Source organism: Pipistrellus kuhlii, unplaced genomic scaffold (assembly GCF_014108245.1).
Source record: "Pipistrellus kuhlii isolate mPipKuh1 unplaced genomic scaffold, mPipKuh1.p scaffold_m20_p_8, whole genome shotgun sequence".
Taxonomy (NCBI): domain Eukaryota; kingdom Metazoa; phylum Chordata; class Mammalia; order Chiroptera; family Vespertilionidae; genus Pipistrellus; species Pipistrellus kuhlii.
The window spans coordinates 1,863,836-1,884,286 of record NW_023425584.1 but is presented as its reverse complement, the minus strand read 5'-3'; the positions used below and the strand labels follow the sequence as shown (position 1 = coordinate 1,884,286).

General features: G+C 62.1%; 2 protein-coding genes across 2 annotated transcripts in view; both read right to left on the bottom strand.

The window, feature by feature from the left end:
- CYTH3 (cytohesin 3) overlaps positions 1-20,451 on the bottom strand; it is a 39,513-nt gene that overhangs the window by 3,843 nt on the left and 15,219 nt on the right. The window contains exons 2-9 of the mRNA XM_036424627.2: positions 5,112-5,194; positions 3,481-3,545; positions 3,303-3,369; positions 2,909-3,027; positions 2,586-2,666; positions 1,886-1,998; positions 1,628-1,776; positions 627-738 (exon numbers count right to left, since the gene is read on the bottom strand). Coding sequence (XP_036280520.1) covers positions 627-738; positions 1,628-1,776; positions 1,886-1,998; positions 2,586-2,666; positions 2,909-3,027; positions 3,303-3,369; positions 3,481-3,545; positions 5,112-5,194 — 789 coding nt within the window. The remainder of the gene's footprint in view (positions 1-626; positions 739-1,627; positions 1,777-1,885; positions 1,999-2,585; positions 2,667-2,908; positions 3,028-3,302; positions 3,370-3,480; positions 3,546-5,111; positions 5,195-20,451) is intronic.
- Positions 3,304-20,451, bottom strand: part of LOC118710907 (small integral membrane protein 10-like protein 2A) — a 74,094-nt gene continuing 56,946 nt past the window's right edge. Inside the window, exons 2-4 of the transcript XR_006740643.1 lie at positions 5,112-5,194; positions 3,481-3,545; positions 3,304-3,369 (exon numbers count right to left, since the gene is read on the bottom strand). The gene's annotated coding sequence lies outside the window, so the exon portion shown is untranslated. The remainder of the gene's footprint in view (positions 3,370-3,480; positions 3,546-5,111; positions 5,195-20,451) is intronic.

Genomic DNA, 20,451 nt, shown 5'->3' with positions numbered 1-20,451 from the left:
GTTCCAGCCCTGCTCCGGACGGAGCTTACAAACCAAGAGAGCGCGCAGGGCGGGCCTGACTGCGACCCTCACACACAGGGAGGGGCTCTCCTGCCCGTCACTCCCGAGGGGACACGGCCCTCGGGAGCTGGCCCTTCTCCACAGAACAAGCCAGCCACCGGCCGGTCACAGGCGCCACCCGGCATGGAGGCCTGGGTCCCGGGGAACATGGGGGGCACTGGCCCACCCGCTGGTCATCCTGGGCTGAGGCACGGGGGATCCCACTCGGAGGTTTGCAGAGTCCAGGGGGAGGCGGCTTCGGGGGTGGGGGGAGCCCAATGCCGGGATCCAGTGTCAGGGGGCAGACCTCGGGGACCCCGCACGGATGGACATCTGTCCTGAGGCCAGGCCTGGGGAGGCAGGTCCGGCTGGGTCTCCCTGCTCCCTGACAGGCTGCCCCCCTGCCCCTCCCCGGCCCTGCCCCAGGGTCTGACCACGTGCCTCCCCGAGATTCTGCTGCTCCTCCAGGGACCTCAGGCCACCCCAGCTCCACACTGGGCCCCGGGCCTTCGCTCAGCGCTCCTCGGCCCCGAGCCACTGGCCCCCCGCCCACCCGCTCTGGCCCCCCGCCCCCAGCCGCCACGCACCCAGCTTCAGCAGCCAGCCCTCGCGGTCCGGGTTGAAGAACGTGTGCGTCAGGTCGTTGCCGTCGTCCTCCGGGATCTTGAACGGCTCGTTCTTGATGCTCTCATACAAGTTCTGGAGGACAGTGCGGCCGGCTCAGCGGAGCCGTGCCCCAGCCGGCCGGCCCGGGGAGGGGCAGCAGCCAGGCCCGGGGAGGGGCAGTGGCCAGGCCCGGGGGGGGGGGCAGCGGCCAGGCCAGGGGAGGGACAGCGGCCAGGCCAGGGGAGGGACAGCGGCCAGGCCAGGGGAGGGCAGCGGCCAGGCCAGGGGAGGGGCAGCGGCCAGGCCCGGGGAGGGCAGCGGCCAGGCCCGGGGAGGGCAGCGGCCAGGCCCGGGGAGGGGCAGCGGCCAGGCCAGGGGAGGGCAGCGGCCAGGCCAGGGGAGGGCAGCGGCCAGGCCCGGGGAGGGGCAGCGGCCAGGCCAGGGGAGGGGCAGCGGCCAGGCCCGGGGAGGGACAGCGGCCAGGCCCGGGGAGGACAGCGGCCAGGCCAGGGGAGGGACAGCGGCCAGGCCAGGGAGGGGCAGCGGCCAGGCCAGGGGAGGGGCAGCGGCCAGGCCAGGGAGGGGCAGCGGCCAGGCCAGGGAGGGGCAGCGGCCAGGCCCGGGGAGGGCAGCGGCCAGGTCAGGGGAGGGGCAGCAGCCAGGCCAGGGGGGGGCAGCGGCCAGGTCAGGGGGGGGCAGCGGCCAGGCCAGGCCCGGGGAGGGCAGCGGCCAGGCCAGGGGAGGGGCAGCAGCCAGGCCAGGGGAGGGCAGCGGCCAGGTCAGGGGAGGGGCAGCGGCCAGGTCAGGGGCGGGCAGCGGCCAGGCCAGGGAGGGGCAGTGAGGGACGCGCTAGAGATGCTTTCTGATCAGGGACCGGTGCTGCTCACGCTCACGGGAGACGGGCCCCCGAGGCACGAGGCCGCAGGGCGGGGTGGGGTGGGTGCAGAGTGTGGAGGGGGCGGAGGCAGAGCCAGCTGCTCACCCGCAGCAGCTCCTCCGGCAGGTCCCCGCCCTCGTTGATGCCGCGGTTCATGGTGACGAAGCGCTCGGCCGTGGGCTTGTCCCGCACGTTGTGGTTGTGCAGGCTGGTGTTGAGCATGATGATGGCGAAGGACAGCACGTAGCACGTGTCTGCAAGGTCAGAGGGCAGGTCGGAGGGCGCCAGCAGCCGGAGCGGCCGGGGTGGCCCGGAGGGCTGTCTGTGCCCACGCAGCCCACGCACCCGGCCGCCCGCACTGACCGGTGGACTGGAACACCCCGGGGTTGCACAGGCAATAGCGGGACGCGAACGCCTCCATCATGCGGTCGATCTTCTGGGCCTCGCCGGGGAGCCGGAAGCTCCACAGGAACTGCCTGGGGAGGAGGCCAGAGGGCGTCAGGGTCCAGGCCGAGGCCCTGCAGGTGCCGTGTGGGGGGCGGGCAGCGCCCAATCCAGGCCTCAGACCCACAGCACACCCGCTGGGCAGTGCTCCTCCCCGGCCGGGACAGGGCGGGGCAGGGAGGACAGCAGAGCTGGGGACCACCGGCCTCACCACCACTGACACCTGCCCCGCCAGGACCCGGAGGCTCTGGCCAGAGGCAGAGCAGCCACGGGACACGGAGTCCGGCCCCTGTGCTTGTGCCCCTGCTGCTCCCTCCCGGGCCGTTTTCCCAACAGAAAACGCGGGATCGGCTGCAGCATCTGCCGGCCCCTCTGGGCACCACGCCTCAGCCGCTCAGGCCATGGAGACCGTGGAAGCCGGGCGATGGGAGCACTGCCCGCCCTCCCCCTGCTCCTCCCCCTCCCCCTCCCCGCGGCCGCGTGCTCCCAGCACAGGGTGGCCTGGACCAGGACCAGGGGGCTGAGTGACCTGGGCCTCTGGGAGTGACGGGGACTCCCAGCCACGCCTGCCCCTGTGGGGCGGGGGGTGGGGGTGGGGGGCCGCTGACCACATGCTCACCTTAAGGCCTGGACGAGGTTGAGGTCGGCAAACTCGTGGAGCTCGACAAACGCCTGGAGCACTTTGATGTTGAACTCGTCCCTGGAGAGAGAGGACGGTGCTGAGCCCTCCCCAGGGCTGTCCCTTTAGGACAAGCTTGTGTCACGTCCTGTGGCTGAGTTAGGGCTCCAGTGTGGAGGCTCGGAGCAGAGCCTCTGGCTGCGGCGCTGCCACGGGGAGGGTGTGAGCTGGCGGGAGGCACGGCCCCCACGGCGTCCGTCAGGGCTGAAAGCTCGGGGCGGGGGTGGGGGCGGGGAGCACCCCGAGGTGCAGCCCCGACTCACCGCTCCCCCAGGTAGTCCCCGATGACGGTCTTGTTGAGGCCCTCGCCCTTGTACAGGAACTGCGCCACGTCCTCGGGGGCGCTCTGCAGCAGCCCGTTCTCCACCAGGAACTGGATGCCCTGGGGGCGGAGGGCGGTGACGGGGGCACAGCCAGTGACTCGGCCCGCGGGCTCAGGGGGTGCAGTCCCCGTCCCGGTTGGGCCTGGAGCTGCCAGGACCGGCCTCTGAGCTGGGTGCTCCTCCTCGGGGTGCGGCCCAGGGGCCACGGCCTGGCTGTGTCCCCCGTTCACGCAGCCTCTCCCCGGACTCGCACTCCACCCCGAGGCTGTCCTTCCCACGGGGGCGCCACTCGGGTCAGCCCGTTGCCCGCGGCCGGACACGGACGCGCTCTCACCTTCTTGGGGTCCATGTTGAACTTCTTCCGCCCCATGGCGATGTGCTTGTTCCTCTGGGACGTTTTGCTGCGCGTGAAGACGGGACTGTGAGCGGACGGACCCAGCGCTGCGGCTCCCAGGCCCCCGGGGATGGCGTCCCTCACACGGAGGCCCAGCCCTCCCGCCCAGCCCGCTCACCTCTCCTCCACCGACGTCAGGTTGTCAATCTCGGTCATGACCTCGGCGATCTCGTACTTCAGTCTCTGCAAGACAGGCAGGAGGGAGGTGGGTCCTGCCTTCCTCTCCGGGCCTCCGGGGTGCTGGCCCCGGGCACCCCCGGGGACCGGCCTGGACAGACCTCCTGACACACAGCGCCCCCACCAGGGGAGAGCGGCGCTCCGCCCGGCCCGCCTCTCCTCGCTGGGCGGGCTCTGCAGTTTGTGGGTGAAATCAAGAAGGGACACTGGGGCCTGGCTGGTGTAGCTCAGTGGTTGAACATCGACCCACAAACCAGGAGGTCCCGGTTCGATTCCGGTCAAGGGCACACGCCTGGGTTGTGGGCTCGGTCCCAGTGGGGAGTGTGCAGGAGGCAGCTGATCATTGACGGTTCTCTCTCCCTCTCCCTCTCCCTCTCCCTTCCTCTCTGACATCAATAAAAAAGAAGGACCGCTGGGGAGGACATGGTGAAGCTCACAGGCATTCAGAACGGGGTCCGTGCCCGGCCGCCCCGCCTGAGGCTGGTTCCCGTCACCTTCCTTTGCTGCTGAGATGCAGCGCCATGGACAGAGCCTGCCCTGCCCCCGGACACCCGAGGACACTCTGTCCCTCCTGCGGCTCCACTTACTGACCGAGAGGCCTTGTCACCCCCTAACCCCTGCAGCCGCAGCCCCTCAGCTCAAACCCGGGGCCCGAGCTCCACAGGACTCCCAGGCACCGCGTGACAACGCCATTCCCTTCCCCGAAGCTCCTTACTCCGCGCCAGCACCTCTGCCGGGACCGTGTGTACGAGAACGCAGTGCCAGCTCGGCAGCAAAAACCGAGGCGCTCCCCCTCCAGCACAGACACCTTCCCGAGGCTCCCTGTCTACCGGGTGCCGGCCCTCAGGCCAAACACGCGGCTCCCGGGAGGCAGGGTCTGGGCCGGCCCGGGCGCCCGGGCCTCGTCTGCTTTGTCCGGCAGCACAGAGGCTCCCTGACTCCCTGGGCGGCCCGAGGGCACAGGAGCGGCTTCTGGTTACTTTTTACAATGGACACCCGGCTGCTCCTGCGGGCCGCCCGCCCCGCCCCGCCCCGCCCCGCCCCTCCTGCCCCAGGACTCGGGGAGGGACACTGCCCGCCCGCCTGCTTCCTCCTCCGGCCCTGTGCTCGGCTGACCCCGGAGCGTGGCTCCCTCACGAGGTGCCTCGGCCCCAGTCGGAGGGGCTGTGCCCCCCAAAGGTCTCCCGCACACACAGAGAGCATTGTGTCTGCAGGGGCTGTGGCTTTTAAACAGACTTTTTGTTGTTGGTGGTCCTCACCTTAGGATGTTTTTCCATTGATTTTTAGAGAGAGTGGAAGAGAGAGACAGAGAGAGAGAGCCACATGGGAATCGAACCTGGGACCCTTCAGTCTACGGGCCAAAGGTCTGTTCCCTGAGCCAAACCAGCGAGTGCTGGCAAAGCCTTTGGGGACCTGGCATCGGGGTCACTTCCTGCTGCTGGAGGGGTGGGTGGGTGAGCGGGATCTGCCCCCCCCCCCCCCCGGGTCTCTGTGGCCAGTGGCGGACACACGGCTCAGCGCGCAGTGCTCCTGAGCTGCAGGGTTTCCGCAGAGCAGCCCTAGGGTGTCTACCTCGATGTCATCGATGAGCTCCTTCTTCCTGCGGCGGATGTCTAGCAGCTCCTCCCGCTCCTCTGAGGACAGGTCCTCGGGCACTGGAAGGAGAGGCATAGAGAACGTGAGAGGCCGGCTGGAGCGCCCTGTCCCCCAGAGCCCCGACCCCCGGGGAGGGCAGCCCGGCGCCCGTAACAGGACCCGCAGCGGGGAAGGCCGGCCTCCGCCGGGACAGGGCGGGCAAGAGGGAGCCGGAGGCGGCTGCGGCCTCCCCGCACCCACACCAGCCCCGGGCGGGGGCGCTCTGTTACAGCGGGCGGGCGGGGATGCGGGAGGACAGACACCGGACTCTCGGCGGCCGTCCTTCCCGAGGCCAGGCGCCTCGGAGGACGGCCCCGGGGCAGCCACGAGGGTCACAGCCTCTGGCGAATGAGTGCCTCTGTGGTGTTTGCCATTTCTGCCTCGGCCACATGCGCTCACTGTGGAGGGCTCTGTCCATTGTGGACACCAGACCGGCTCCGGACCTCCTCTGGCCAGGACAGGGGGCCCTTTGGGAACACTGAGCTGCTCTGGGGGAGCCCAGCCAGCGGCCCGGAGCGTGACCTCTACTGGGGACAGGAACCCAGACACCCCAGTGTCGCAGCCTCCCAGCTAAGCCGCACACAGGTGAGCGAGGACCCCAGCCGCTGGCTGCCTCATCCAGGCACAGAGACCCCACCAGCGGCCCCCGACCAGCGGCCCCCCGACCAGCGGCCCCCGACCAGCGGGCCCCCCCCACCAGCAGCCCCCGACCAGCGGGCCGACCAGCCAGCACACATCTGAGGACAGTAACCAGTGTGGTTTTAAGCCAATCACGTTGTAATACTTTGTTGCCGGTCAAAACACCGGATATATTTACAAGGAACAGGGGTGGGGAAAGGGCCGAGGATTAAACCTGGACACAGAGAAGCAAAAAGACGACAGTGGCAGCAGCGTGTTTGAAAGTAAGAAGAGCTAACCACTGCAGGAGGAGGGCAGACACCAGGCAAACCTATAGGCGAAAGCTGCCCCTTAGAGTAACGCAGGCAAGCCAGGCTGAGATAGTCACTAGAGATCATCACATAATGAACAGTGTGAACTTATACGGCCTCAAAATGTACAAAGCAGAAACTGACAGATGTACTTCTAAGATGCAATCCTTCCATCAGAGGCAAAGGGGGGCAGACACAGGTTTGACTGACGTGATTAACAAGCTTGAACTGATGGCATGGCATGCTTCACCGGCTTTACGACGTCCACTGAAGAATCTCTGAAAGCAATGACACACGGAGGCCACTGCCTTCGCACCGCAAACACACATGTCACCGCCTGCAAACACGTGTCACTGCCTGCAAACATGCGTGTCACCGCCTGCAAACACACGTGTCACCACCTGCAAACACGGGCCCGCGCTCCTTGCGGCTTCTGTGCAAAACACTCGGGAGCCAGCACCTGCCGCAGCCACGGCCTGGCTGGTGCAGCCGGAGCGCCGGCCGCTTGGGGCCCAGAGGCCTCGGCGTGAGACTCTGCAGACTCTGGAAAGCTCCAGAAGCAATCAAGGCAGCTTCCTCTGAAGGAAGCGTGTCCGGGGCCTCCGGTGGCCCGAGGACGACACCCTCAGGAACACCGCCCTCCGGAGGGCGGCCTGGCTGTGCGTCACGTGTGCTTTCACACGGACACAGAGGCACGCTCCCACAGAACCGCGTGCAGGGTCGGTGTCAGCGGCCATTCTCAGGGAGAGGACGCGAGGTCTGGCTCCACGGCAGCTTTTCCTCCTGTGGAGCACGCCCTGGCGCTGCGTCTGGGGAGGACGGAGGGGGCCCCTCGGGTCAGCAGGCCCCCAGCCGAGCGGCAGACACCAGGGCGTGGGGAGCAGCCGGCACCCCGCCCTGACCGCGCTCAGGCGGGTGCTGGAGGCGGGCGCCCTGCTGGACGGCAGAGAGGGGTTCTCTGTGCTCATGGAGTCCACTCATCCCCGCGTCACTGGGGGACGCTGGTCCCCTGCACACGGCCCGAGCCCACCGCCCAGCAGGCTCTCCGCCGCCACCCCTGCCATCCCCTGCCCCCTCCTCTCCCGCCCCTCCTCTCCCTGGCTAGCACCACTCGGTCTGGGTGGGTTTTATGGGTGCAGACGGGTATGTGTTTGTGTAACCCCTTCACCTCTGTCTCACCGGCTCCCCAGCTGTCAGTCCTTCTGTGTATCTGCTGCTCTCTGTTCTGTCTGTTGTTTTGTCCATTAGACTCCACGTGTGACACGCGGTCCTTGTGGTTCTGAGCGCTCAGTCCCTGAGGACGCTGACAGCCGGCTCACGGGAGGTGGGCTCTGCCCACGGGGGGGGGGGTGCGTGCGAGACTGCAGGTGGGGGTGCGGCAGCGGGGGCCCCATTCCTATGGCTCCAGAGGCCCGGGCCCCCCACAGGCGCTCCCGCAGGGAGCTCCGCCTCCAGCTGCTCCAGGGCTGTGGCCGCTCGTTCTCGGCACCACAGTCCCTTCCACTCCAAACACTGGCTGAGAACTTTCTCTTGTTAAATATATTTTTGTTGATTTTTTGAGAGAGTGAGGAAAGGAGAGGGAGAGAGAGAGAAACATAGAGAGAGAAACATCAACCAGCTGCCTCCTGCACGGCCTGGGCCCTGACGGAGAATCAAACCGTCACCTCCTGGTTCACAGGTGTGTGCTCAACCACCGAGCCACCCTGGCCGGCCCAAGAGAATGTTTTCAAAAGCAGCTCCACCAACACCCTGGCAGGCCTGCTCATAACCGTCAGTGAGCCAGTTCATAACTGAACATGGATGAGCTGAGCCCTCACTGGCGGTGTTCACCGACAGCAACGTCTCCCGTCTGAAGTGAGCGGAGTGAAGAGGGTCTTCCCCTCCCGGCCCCTGCATGGAGGGCAGGAGCCACACAGACCCATTCCCAGGAGATGCACGGCAGAGAGCGTGACCACAGCCGGCCACGCCACCAAGACCCACGACAGACGCAACGCAGTGTCTCCATGTCACACACACGCTGTCACACACCCCGCCTGCTCCTCACCCTTCCCCTCACTGAAGAGGCCGAGCTTGTGCCGGTGCAGAGAGAGCAAACGAGAAGCAGAAGGAAAGCGAAGCGGCTCCAGTCCCCCAGAGACAGCCAGTCCCACTCCAGGCCGATCCTCCCGAGCAGAGCCACGTGCGCAGACACAGAGGAAGAGTGGAGGTGAGGGTTGTTTTAAAGCTGATTCCGAGAGGAAGGGAGGGAGAGAGAAGCTCCAATGATGAGAGGATCGCTGACAGCTGCCTCCCGCACGCCCCCCGCCGGGGACCGAGCCTGCAACCCGGGGGTGTGTCCTGACGGTCCGCAGGCCGAGGCCGTCCGGAGCCTGAGGATGGCCCTGAGGATGGAGACTGGTGCAAGCCGCGGGGGCCAGGGGGTACCTGGGGCCTTTCTCAGGGGCATTCACTTCCTTGTAATGATCACCTCGCTGATCGCTTCTCTTGACCACTCCACCCAGCCCTTTACAAACCTCCGCTGCCCTTTCCTACAACAGCTCTGCAGACACGGCCATCGATAAGACAAAACAAGACTCACACGTCATAGGAAAACCAAGACTCTTGGCCATTTAACCTCAATCCTTCTTAGTTTATTTTAAACCCAAACGTACTCCCGAAGAGAAGAGAGAGCACATTTAAAGCACAAATTAATCTAAATCGAAAGATCTACGGGGGGAGGACGAGCTTTCATACGGCCGCTGGAGGTCAGGCCGCCCACCCCCACACACACACCAGTGCACAAGCCAAGGGAGCATTCTCCGCTTGGCCGCACTCAACTCCCAGCCGGGCCTGGCTCTCTCCTCCTCCTCCCTCAACCACACCCTCTCACCTCCCGCCGCTCTCTTCCCATCATCCACAAATATAACCGCACTCAGCTCCCCTGGGAACTAGCGTTTCTGCCCCCTTCCCTCCCGGATAAACTGCCACAGAGACCAGGATCTAACACCTGCCCCAGCCCGAGCCTGGAAGCAGACGGAGGCGGACGGAGCTCCGCAGCTCTGGGACAGAACGGGGGCCAGCGAGGAGAGAGGCAGGAAGCTCCACAGAACAGGACGCAGAGCCTGGATGAGGAACCGCCTGCAAACACTTCAGAGCAGCCCAGCGCTGTGGCTCAGGGGCTGAGCATCAGGAGGTCACCGGTGTGATTCCTAGTCAGAGCCCATATGTATTCTCTTCAAACCAACGGTGCGGACGACGGGTGCCCACAAGTAAAACGGCGAAGCTGAACTCCCACCGCATACTCCAGACAAACGTTAAGGACACATGGACCGATGAGCTAGATGGAACGGCTAAACCCACACAATCTTAGAAGATATTGGGGTACGTCTTCATGACTCTGGGTTTGGTGATGCCTCCACTGCTGCCCGCTGCCAGCGCATGTCATAGCGAGCGGTCCAAGGGGACAATCTGCACCTCAGGCTCTTATTATATAGGACAGGAGGTCCAGAAAGGTGAAGCTGTAGTGACAAAAAGACCAGTGGTGGCTGGGTGGGTCTCGCCGGTGATGAGGCTGGTCTAACACTGGCTGGGCGGTGGCTGCCGACTCTGTAAGTCCACTGAGAGTCACCGAATTGCGCAGTTTAAGTGGGAGAACTGTATGTGCACAAACTGTGTCTGGAGCAAGCGGTGAGGAAGCCTCCTTCTGTTTCGGAATGCTGCACGAGGGCCTCGGCTCCCACCCTGCAGGGTGGCCTGTTTTTCCATTCCACTTTCTGTGTTTTCCAGCAGAAGTGGAAAAACCAGCCCAGACGGTGTGGCTCAGTGGTTGAGCACTCACCTTCAAACCAGGAGGTCACCTTTTGATTCCCGGTCGGGGCACATGCTCAGGCTGTGGGCTCCATCCCCAGTAGGGGGCGTGCAGGAGGCAGCCAATTAATGATTCTCATTATTTTTAAAAATTTGTCTAAAGTTTTATATATGTCTCCTTTTTCCCCCACCTCCCATTATTGATGTTTCTCTCTCTCTCTCTCCTTTTCTCTCTTAAATCAATAAACAAATATTCTTTTTAAAAAGCATGAAATAAATATTTCCCAAACAGGGCTTCTCTTACTATGAAACTTGGAAAAACTACAGGTAGAGAAAACCTATGCTGAAAAAATATATATATTTTTTACAGGTTTGGGTGTTTTTTACATTAACACGGTCCTGTGAACATGAGATGTGGCTGTGCTAGCAAGAGGGAGTGGTCACATGAACTTGGGGCATGGCCACGTGAACACAGAAGAGTAGGCACGTGAACAAGGGGCGGGGCCATGTGAGCAGGCAGGAGTGGTCACGTGAACACGGAGGAGGGCCGGTGAGATGGAGATGAAGGGATGCAGCCAGGGGCGCCCTAAGGCTGAAGAGGCAGGAAGGCCCCTCCCCTGAGACCCTCTGAGCAGCACAGCCCCGGACACCCCGATTTCAGATCCGGCCCAGAACCGGGAGAGCCACGTTCCTGTTGGTTTAGGCCAGTCTGTCGTCACCGGAGCAGCAGCCCCAGGAAACGGGCCCCTCCTTGCAACTCCTTTTGGGGCTTTGACCAGATTGGGGGACAGCTGAGCCTGCGTTCCAGCAGGGGGACCCCCATCCTTGTCTGTGCCTCAGCTGCAGGCGGGGGCAGGGCCCCCCCAAGCCCGCCCTCACCCCCAGCTCTTCCCCTCGGGTTCCAGGAGCACCTGGTTGGCATGTAGAGCCCATATTCTAGATGCCAAGCTGAGGCTCAGAGCAGAGGGCAGAGGTCCCTGACCCCAGCCCACCTCCCTCAGCTCAGCCCAGCTCACAGCTGCCGCCTGGTTGCCATGGTGTCGGAGGAGGAGAAAGAGGGAAGGGCTGAAAATATATATATTTTAATATTTTTATTGATTTCAGAAAGGAAGGGAGAGGGAGAGGGAGAAACACCGTGATGAGAGAGAATCATTGATTGGCTGCCTCCTACCCACCCCCACTGGGGATGGAGCCCACAACCCGGGCCTGTGCCCTGACTGGAATTGAACCCGGGATCCTTCAGTCTGCAGGCCGACGCTCTATCCACTGAGCACACCAACCGGGGCTGAAAATGTTTTCAGAAAGCAGAGTGGTAAGCCCTGTCCCTCTCTGGCATCGACGCTGTGTCTCTTCTTCCACCAGCGAGAACAGCCCGGGAGGGTTTTTCAGGTGATTCTGTCTCTAAATGAGGAACAGGTGACGTAGTGCTGGTCACCAGGTGGCCCACATCAGCCTGCTGCTGGCCGCCCGCCCGCCAGGTGGAGGCTGTCTTACCCGTGAGTCCGCTCGGCTCTGCTCGAGGCTGGGAGAGCAGGCGTCTCCACGGAAAGACCCCCAGCTCCTGCCTCCCCTGCCCACAGCCGCCTCAGGCCACTCCCCGAGGGAGCCACGCGGCCCGAGCAGCTGAGACTCAGCAGCTGACAGAGCCCGCGGCCCAGGGAGAGGCAGAGCGCGAGGACTGGACGGGAGCTGGTGGGGGCTCTTCCAGGGCGGGCCAGCGACCCATGTGGTCGGCATCCCGGTCCCAGCAGAACAGTGAGGCCGCCGGCCTCCACTGGCCCAGGCAGGACACGAGGCCGCCGGCCTCCACTGGCCCAGGCAGGACACGAGGCCGCCGGCCTCCACTGGCCCAGGCAGGACGGGGAGGCCACCGGCCTCCACTGGCCCAGGCAGGACGGGGAGGCCGCCGGCCTCCACTGGCCCAGGCAGGACGGCGAGGCCGCCGGCCTCCACTGGCCCAGGCAGGACGTGAGGCCGCCGGCCTCCACTGGCCCAGGCAGGACACGAGGCCGCCGGCCTCCACTGGCCCAGGCAGGACACGAGGCCGCCGGCCCCCACTGGCCCAGGCAGGACGGGGAGGCCACCGGCCTCCACTGGCCCAGGCAGGACGGGGAGGCCGCCGGCCTCCACTGGCCCAGGCAGGACACGAGGCCGCCGGCCTCCACTGGCCCAGGCAGGACATGAGGCCGCCGGCCTCCACTGGCCCAGGCAGGACATGAGGCCGCCGGCCTCCGCTGGCCCAGGCAGGACGGGGAGGCCGCCGGCCTCCACTGGCCCAGGCAGGACATGAGGCCGCCGGCCTCCACTGGCCCAGGCAGGACACGAGGCCGCCGGCCTCCACTGGCCCAGGCAGGACATGAGGCCGCCGGCCTCCACTGGCCCAGGCAGGACGTGAGGCCGCCGGCCTCCACTGGCCCAGGCAGGACGGCGAGGCCGCCGGCCTCCACTGGCCCAGGCAGGACGGCGAGGCCGCCGGCCTCCACTGGCCCAGGCAGGACGGGGAGGCCACCGGCCTCCACTGGCCCAGGCAGGACATGAGGCCGCCGGCCTCCACTGGCCCAGGCAGGACAGCGAGGCCGCCGGCCTCCACTGGCCCAGGCAGGACACGAGGCCGCCGGCCTCCGCTGGCCCAGGCAGGACACGAGGCCGCCGGCCTCCACTGGCCCAGGCAGGACACGAGGCGCCGGCCTCCACTGGCCCAGGCAGGACACGAGGCCGCCGGCCTCCACTGGCCCAGGCAGGACGGGGAGGCCACCGGCCTCCACTGGCCCAGGCAGGACACGAGGCGCCGGCCTCCGCTGGCCCAGGCAGGACACGAGGCCGCCGGCCTCCACTGGCCCAGGCAGGACGGGGAGGCCGCCGGCCTCCACTGGCCCAGGCAGGACATGAGGCGGCCGGCCCAGCAGGGAGGGCCTCCGCTGCTCGTGCTGAGGTCCTGGGCACCTGTTCGCGGTCGCCTGGACTCTCGGCCGCGCTGGGGGTTTGTGACGCAGTTACACTGAGGGGCAGCCCGGGGGCGGCACGGAGGGGCAGTTAACGTCCCAGCCCTGCTGGCTGGCGGGCAGGGAGGGGCAGGAGAGGCTTTGGAGTCAGGAGGAGTCCTCACAGTCCGGAAGGCTGGACCGCGACCAGGAAAGCGAGCGGACGGACAGATGGAGGAGGAAGCAGGCGCGGGGGCAGGGCCGCAGGGCCGGGCTGAAGGAGGTGAAGCCTCCAGCCGGTGGGCTTGCTGCCTGCAAACAGTTCCAAACCAGGCGGGCACCACGGACATAATGGGAAACATCTGAGCAGCCCCAGAGAGGGATGAACTCAACAGCCCTTCCTGTTAGACCACATGTGTCAAACACAAGGCCCGCGGGCCAAATCCGTCCCGCCAGGCCTTGCAATGTGGCCCGCACCGCGCTGTCATCACTGCACTCCGCTGCGTTTCCATCACAATGACAGTTTATGACTGTTCAGTAAACCATTCGGCCCTGGATTTAGGCTGGATTTTAGATTTTGGCCCCTTCTCTGATTGAGTTCGACACCCCTATGTTAGACACACACACACCACCCCACCCCGCCCCGCAGTGACTGAGAACAGGCTCGGCCTCTGACGGCTCAGACAGGAGCACCCCACGGAGGACGCAGCAGACGAGGTGGCACCACGGCCGAGCACAGAGAGGCCGGGCCGGCTCCCAGGCTGAGGAGGGCCGGGCCGGTCAGGGGAGCATTCGCATCAACAGATTTTCCACCATCAGCCACGTGCTGTCCCCACCCAGTGGCGTCCAGTTGTGTGTGTGTCTTCCCAGCCCAGCGCCTCCCACCCTGGACGGCACTGCTGTGAGTCCTCCCTCACAGAGGGCACCGGGACTGAGCAGAGGAGGACACAGCTGTCCCCGAGCCCTGACCGCAGGCTCGGGGGCCGGGCGTCGTCCTGGGCTCCATCCCGTGTGGGCGAGCCCATCCCTGTTCTGCTCTCACATCAGTGTTTCTCCCTACCCCTCCTCTAAAAATCAAAAATACATTAAAAAGTAAAGTCGTTTTTGGGGCCACGTTTAAGAGGCCCTCGTCTTTGTGGGTATGTCTGTCTAATCACGAAAAGGTGGAGGTGGACTGGATTTCGGCAGCCAGATCCCCACTCGGTTGGCTGACTCGAACGCTCTGATGTGGGAAGGGTCAGTGGACAGCGGTGTGAAAGGTGCCGCTGCCCTCACTCCTACGATGGCCTCGAGGCGCCGTCCCCTCGTTACCTGGCCTCTGCCGCCCGCCCGTCACCCCGTCCAGCTCAGAGGCAGCTCCGGAGCCAGGCCGCAGGCGGGCACATCTGGAAAGGAAGCCGCTGTCCTGCCTCCCAGCGCATTCCTCCGGGCACATGCCTGGCGCCGCGGCCAGCTCTGCCGGACCCTCAGCCCAGTGGGGGAAGGGGAGGAGGGGGACGGCGGGAGGGGGGGGCCGGGCTGGAAAGGAGGCTTTGTGAGGGAAGAACCAAGCCCGCGGCTGTGTGGGAGAGTGGGCTCTGGGGTCAGGCCATGCTGGCAGCAAAGACTCCCGCCAAACGACCTTAGAAATAAAAACGAACGGTTTTAGAGCGAGGAGAGAGGGCAAAGGACTTCTCATCCACATCCAGCTGGCTCAACTTTAACATTTAGCTTCTGGGAGCCATGCTGCTTCCTGCAGAGAAGCCTGACACGCCCACCCTCCCCGCTACCCCCTCCCGCCAGCCGGAGCCACGGAACGAGCCCTGCCCTCAGAAGGCGGCGTTTAGGAATGGAAGCCCTTCTCTCTGGACGTGCCCCTTCCACTGCCGGCTTCCCTTTGTCCTGTGGCGGGAGGAAGTGCCCCAATCTGTGGTCAGCAAACTGCAGCTTGCGATCCACATGCGGCTCTTTGGCCCCTTGAGTGTGGCTCTTCCACAAAACACCACGGCCTGGGCGAGTGTATGTGGAAGAAGTGGCGTTAGAAGTTTAAGTGTAAAAAATGTGGCTCTCCAAAGAAATGCCAATCGTTGTCCTGTTGATAGTGGGCTCTGCTGACTGATAAGTTTGCCGACCACGGGCCCAAGTTCTGGTGTCGCTGAGGACGCAGGGAGGACACACAGGCCTGCGCGGCCGTGCAGCCGTCCGAGAGGAGCCGTCGGCCTGCTCAGTGAGCACCCGCCCTGGCTCCGAGCACGTGACACACAAACAGGCAGTGAGAACCCTCTGCCAGTGCCCGTCCCAGCAGGCCCCGCGGGGACAGCACAGTGCAGCCATGGGCCCCTCCAGCCTGGTCCTGAGGCCTGGCTGTGGCCTGGCTCTGGCTGCCCAGCTTCCTTTGGCTTTGGTGGTTTTCTGGGTGTGGCTCTAGGCCCTTCTGGGGTTCTGTAACCCCATGTCTTGCCAATAAAGGCTAATATGCTTAAATCAGCCAGAGTCACACTCTGTGGCCGGACGTCAGGTGCCAGCCGTGGGCGGTGGAGCGGGCACCCTGACGCCCATCTGCCTGGCCACCAGCTCCCCTCTCACCGGAAACCACTCTCCACCGTCTGCCCCACTTCCCTCGCCCGCTGCTCCGGCCCAGGAGCCCTCCCCCCGGTTCCTTAAACCTGCTGCACCCCAAGTCCTGCCCAGCACCCACTCTCTCCCTTTACGCCTGCTGGGTGCCACACCTTCACGTCTCACCGAGGGACCCATGGCAGCACCGCCCCTGCTGCCACTCGGCTCCACCAGCACAGCCCGTCCCCGGTGTGTCTGAGCACCGCTCACTGTATCCCCTTCTCCCCACACGGCTGGTCCCGCATGAGCCGGGACCCGTCTCCTCACACAGCGAGGCGGACCGCCTCGGAACCAGGAGGTCACGGTTCGGTCCCAGTCCGGACACGTGCCCGGGCTGCGGGCTCGATCCCCAGTGCGCGGCGTGCAGGAGGCAGCTGATCCATGATTCTCTCATCACTGATGTTTCTATCCCTCGTCCCTCCTCTCTCTGAAATCAGTGAAGACATATTTTTAAAAACAAAGGAATAACCATTAGTGTGATTATTTAATTCTTTGTTAAGCCTTTCATCCTGAAGGTGCGCAGCCTCGGCTCTACCACCTCCTGGCCATGGTGCAGCCACGTCCCACCCGCCCTGCCCCTCCTTCTCAGTAACTACCTCCCCACCCCCACCCCTCACCCCCCGTATTCCCCTCGCTGACTGGCTGGCAGTCGGTACTTTCTTTATTCTTGAAATTTAACATTTTCACCAGCAACAGTTGTCCGTCCCACTGGCTTCATCTAACACAGAATGAGCCTTCCAACGGGTGGGATACTTTCCCTCCCATCTGTCCCTGCTTCCGTCCCCTCTCATCTATCCCTGCTTCCGTCCCCTCCTCCCATCTATCTCTGGTCTGTGAGCATCACCTGCCAGTGAGGCTTCACTTCGGGATGAAAAGTCAGGGAACCGGCCTTGGGCTGAAAAGCCCCAAGAAGCCAGAGGAGAAACTTTACGTGGGTTCACACCACAGAGCCCCAACCCACAAGGAGGGAGGGGACAGGAGAGAAGCCTGGCACGGTGGTCCCATGACAGACGGCAACTGCCCCGTGTCCACGCGTGTCCACATGCTGCCCGAGCAGAGCACCTCCTGCTCTTCCTCCATCTGTTACAGCGGCCGGCGCCTGTTTACTCCAAAGCTGGGGAAACCCTCTCCGCTGCAGGCCTCCGGAGACCCCACGCACAGCCTGGGCACAGCGCGGGGGTCAGCTCTGAACCATGATCGGCCTTCAGAGAGGGTGGCTGTGCCCGCGCTATAAACTGGGGGTTGGACAGCAGGGACCGCCTCATTGCTCCAGGACAGGGACTCCCCGCGCAAACCTGGAAGCTCCCTCGGCCGCCGGCTCAGAGAAGTCAGCTGGCAGGGAGTGCCTCGGGGCTGGGGCCTGCGGGCGCCTCCAGAAGCTCTGTGACCCCACCGCACAGCCTGCGGAAAAGAGCGCCCTCGTTCCACAAGGGCAGGGCGGGCCTGCCAGACACTGGTGAGCTGGGGCTGGGGGGTGTCTGAGGCCGGGGGTGGCAGCCCTGCCAGCCAGCGTCTCCGATGCAGCCCCGGGAGGCCCTGGGCAGAGGCTCAGTGGCTTCCTGGCCCGGGACACGGTAAATAAGCGCCATTTCAAGCTGCTGCAAAAAGGAGAAAAGACGACGGCACACAGCCACAAACCCAGCCACGGGACCCCGGAGAGTTGCTGCCCACCGAGTCCCGGAGTCCCGCCGGGAAGCCCACCCGGCACAACCCGAGGACAGCTGCGGCTGCACGCCTGCCTCTTCCCGGCCGCGGCTCACAGCACCAAACAGGAAGTCTGGCTGCAATTAGGCGAAATCTGAGAAACCTGGCCTCCCGGCAGAAAAACCAAAAACAAAATGTCCGAGACGCACAGATGTGAGAACCACCGGCCCCACGATAGGGACATGCGCGGCCGAGGCTGGAGGCCGGCCGCCGCCTGCTGCGGGCTGCGTGCCGCCGGAGGCAGAGCCCGGCCAAGCACCGGACGGCACCGCCGGGGTTCGGCTGGAGGAACCGCCGGTCCTGCCCGGCTCGCTCTCTGGCAAACGCCGGGTCCGGATCCGAGCGCGCTCAGCCCGGGCTGTGGCCCAGGCCGCGGCCACCTGTGTGCACGCAGGAGCCATGAGGACGGGTCCACCAGGAGGGTCGGGTCCTGGGGTCCTCCCCACAGAGGCTGTTTCTGCAGGTCCCGGGGCGACATGCACAACGTGCTCATAGGGGAAAACCGCACGCCCACCGGGCCAGTCCGAACACAGTGAGCTCTGCGGGCGGAACCTCTCAGGTCTGCCAGGGCGGCTCCCGGCCCACCCCTGCCGCCCGAATACTTCCATGGGGTGTCACTCCTTTCCCACCCTGCCCTTTCCTCCCGGACTGTCATACAATGAGCTGGCTAGGACCGTCCCCGGATATGCTAGCAGCCACCAGTAGTTACAGCTGGAGCCTGTCCCGGAGTTTGAAATGCCTGGGCCAATGGGGAGGCGGGTGCGGGCAGAGAGGCGGGCTCATTCCTGGGAGACTGAGGCTGGACCCCGCGGGCGCTGGCAGCCACGTAGCTCTCCTGTGTTGTGTAAATAGTTCGTCCCCCAGCACTAGCGTTCACATCTTTAAGGAGCCAGTGCCAAACGCTAAAATAAACCCTCCCGCACGAAGCCAGACCGCTAACCACCTCCATGTGGGGCCGGGCGGGCGCCTCCGCTCCAGTGCGCCCACGCACCCGACCCGCTGACACCCGAGCCGCCCCGTCGCTCCTTTGGGTCCCAATCAAACCCACTTTTACCAAAGAACAAGAAAAATGCATGGGACTTTGACTTTTAACCTATTCATAAAAATTTAAGCTCTAGCCAGTTTGGCTCAGTGGATAGAGCATCGGCCTGCAGACTGAAAGGTGCTGGGTTCGATTCTAGTCAAGGGCACATGCCCGGGTTGCGGGCTCGATCCCCAGTAGGGGGCGTGCAGGAGGCAGTCAATCAATGGTTCTCTCTCTCCCTCTCCCTCGCTCTCTGGAATCACTAAAAACGTATTTTTAAAAAATTAAAACGACATTAAGTAAACAAAGCACTTCCCTTTCCTGTTTTTACATGCCATCTAGACGGTAGGAGGCCAATCATATTAGGCAGCAAGCACGGACAGCTCTTCAGAGTCACTGTCACCATGAAAAAGTCTTTTAAAGGCTCCGGAGACATAACTAAATGCAAGATGTTAACCTGATCGCAGGCTAGACAGGTAGGAAAAACAGCTACTACAAGCATCTTGAGGACAAGGGGGAAGCAGTGTTTGGACTACAAATGTGAAATGCAAACAGAACCGCTGCTGGTTTTCTAAGTGTGGGAATGACTGTGGTTAAGGGGGAAAAATCTTTAGGAGATGGAAGTTAAGTATTTAGGGATAAATGTTACGATGTATGTAACTTACTTTCAACTGGTTCAGAAAAGAAAAGAAAAATTGTAGGCCTGGCCAGGTAGCTCAGTAGGTTAGAGCATCATCCCGATACCCCAAGGTTGTGGGTTCGACCCTCGCAGTCAGGGCACATACAAGAGGCAACCAATGAATGCATAAGTGAGTGAAACAAATAGATCTCTCTCTCAAATTAGTAAATTAAAAATTGTTTGTTTTTCCAAACAGACAGCCAAAGTGAGAAAACAAAGAAACAACCCCCAAATAAAAGAAGTAGCAAATTCTCCAGAAGAGATAAATGAAACAGATAAGCAATTTATCTGAAATAGTTCAGAGTAATGATGTTAAAAATGCTCAACAGCATGAAAAAAGATATAGTAACTATGAAGAAGGAACAGTCTGAGCTAAAGAATGACATGGCACAAATAAAGTACACATTGGAAGGAATACACAGCAGATTAGGGGAAGCTGAGGATTGAATCAGTGAATTAGAAGACAGTTGAAAATATCACTCAATTAGAGAACCAAAAAGAAAAAACAATTAAAAAAAACAGGAGGACAGCTTAAGGGAGCTGTGGGACAATGTGAAACATAACAGTAGAGAACAGCAGGCATGCCAGAAGAGGCTGAAAGGGGGGGACAGAGAAGGTGTTTGAAGAAATAATGGTAGAAAACTTCCCTAACCTGGTAAAGGAAGAAGTCACACAAGGTGAGGAGGCACAGAGAACCCCAAACAAGAAGAACCCAAACAGACCCACGCCCAGACACATCATAATTAAAGACAAAGAGAGAACCTTAACGGCAGCAAGAGAAAACTATTACCAACAAAGGAGTCTCCATAACGCTGACACCTGCTTTCTCATCAGAAACTCTACAGGCCAGAGGGAACGGCAAGAAGTACTCACGGTAATGGAAAGCAAAGGATCTGAGACCAAGATTACTATTCCCAGCAAGGCTATCATTCAAAATAGATGGTCAAATAAAGAGCTTCCCAGACCAAAAAAGGCTAAAGGAGTTCATCACCACCAAGCCTGCATTACAAGAAATGCTAAAGGGACTGCTGAGAAGAAGAAACAGAGAGAACCCTAGCCATACAGAATTAAAATGGCTATAAGTAAGCACCTCTCAATAATAACCCTAAATGTAAATGGATTAAGTGCTCCAATCAAAAGGTGTAGGGTAGCTGAATGGATACAAAAACATGACCCAACTGTATGCTGTCTATAAGAGACCCACCTAAGAACAAAATGAGAGGGAAGGGATGGAAAAATTTTCCATGCAAATGGAAAAGAAAAAAAATCTGGAGTAGCAATATTCATACCCAACAAAATAGATTTTAAAAGCATCATGCTAAGTGAAGCAAGCCAGTCGGAGAAAGATAAATATCATATGATCTCACTCACTTGTGAACTATAATGAACATAAACTGATGAACAAAAATAGAGCCACAGGGAAAAAATATTCTAGAATCTAATAGCATTAGATTCTAGAATATTTTTAATGTTATTTGTAGATCTTTAATATTTCCTACAACTTTTGTGATGTCATACTATTATGTTGGTACAGTTTTGGTAATATTATACTTAAGTCCTTTTATTCTTGAAATATTAATGTTTATTGCATGTAATATTATATGTAAGATCATTTTTCTTGAATAATTGGTGTTTACTG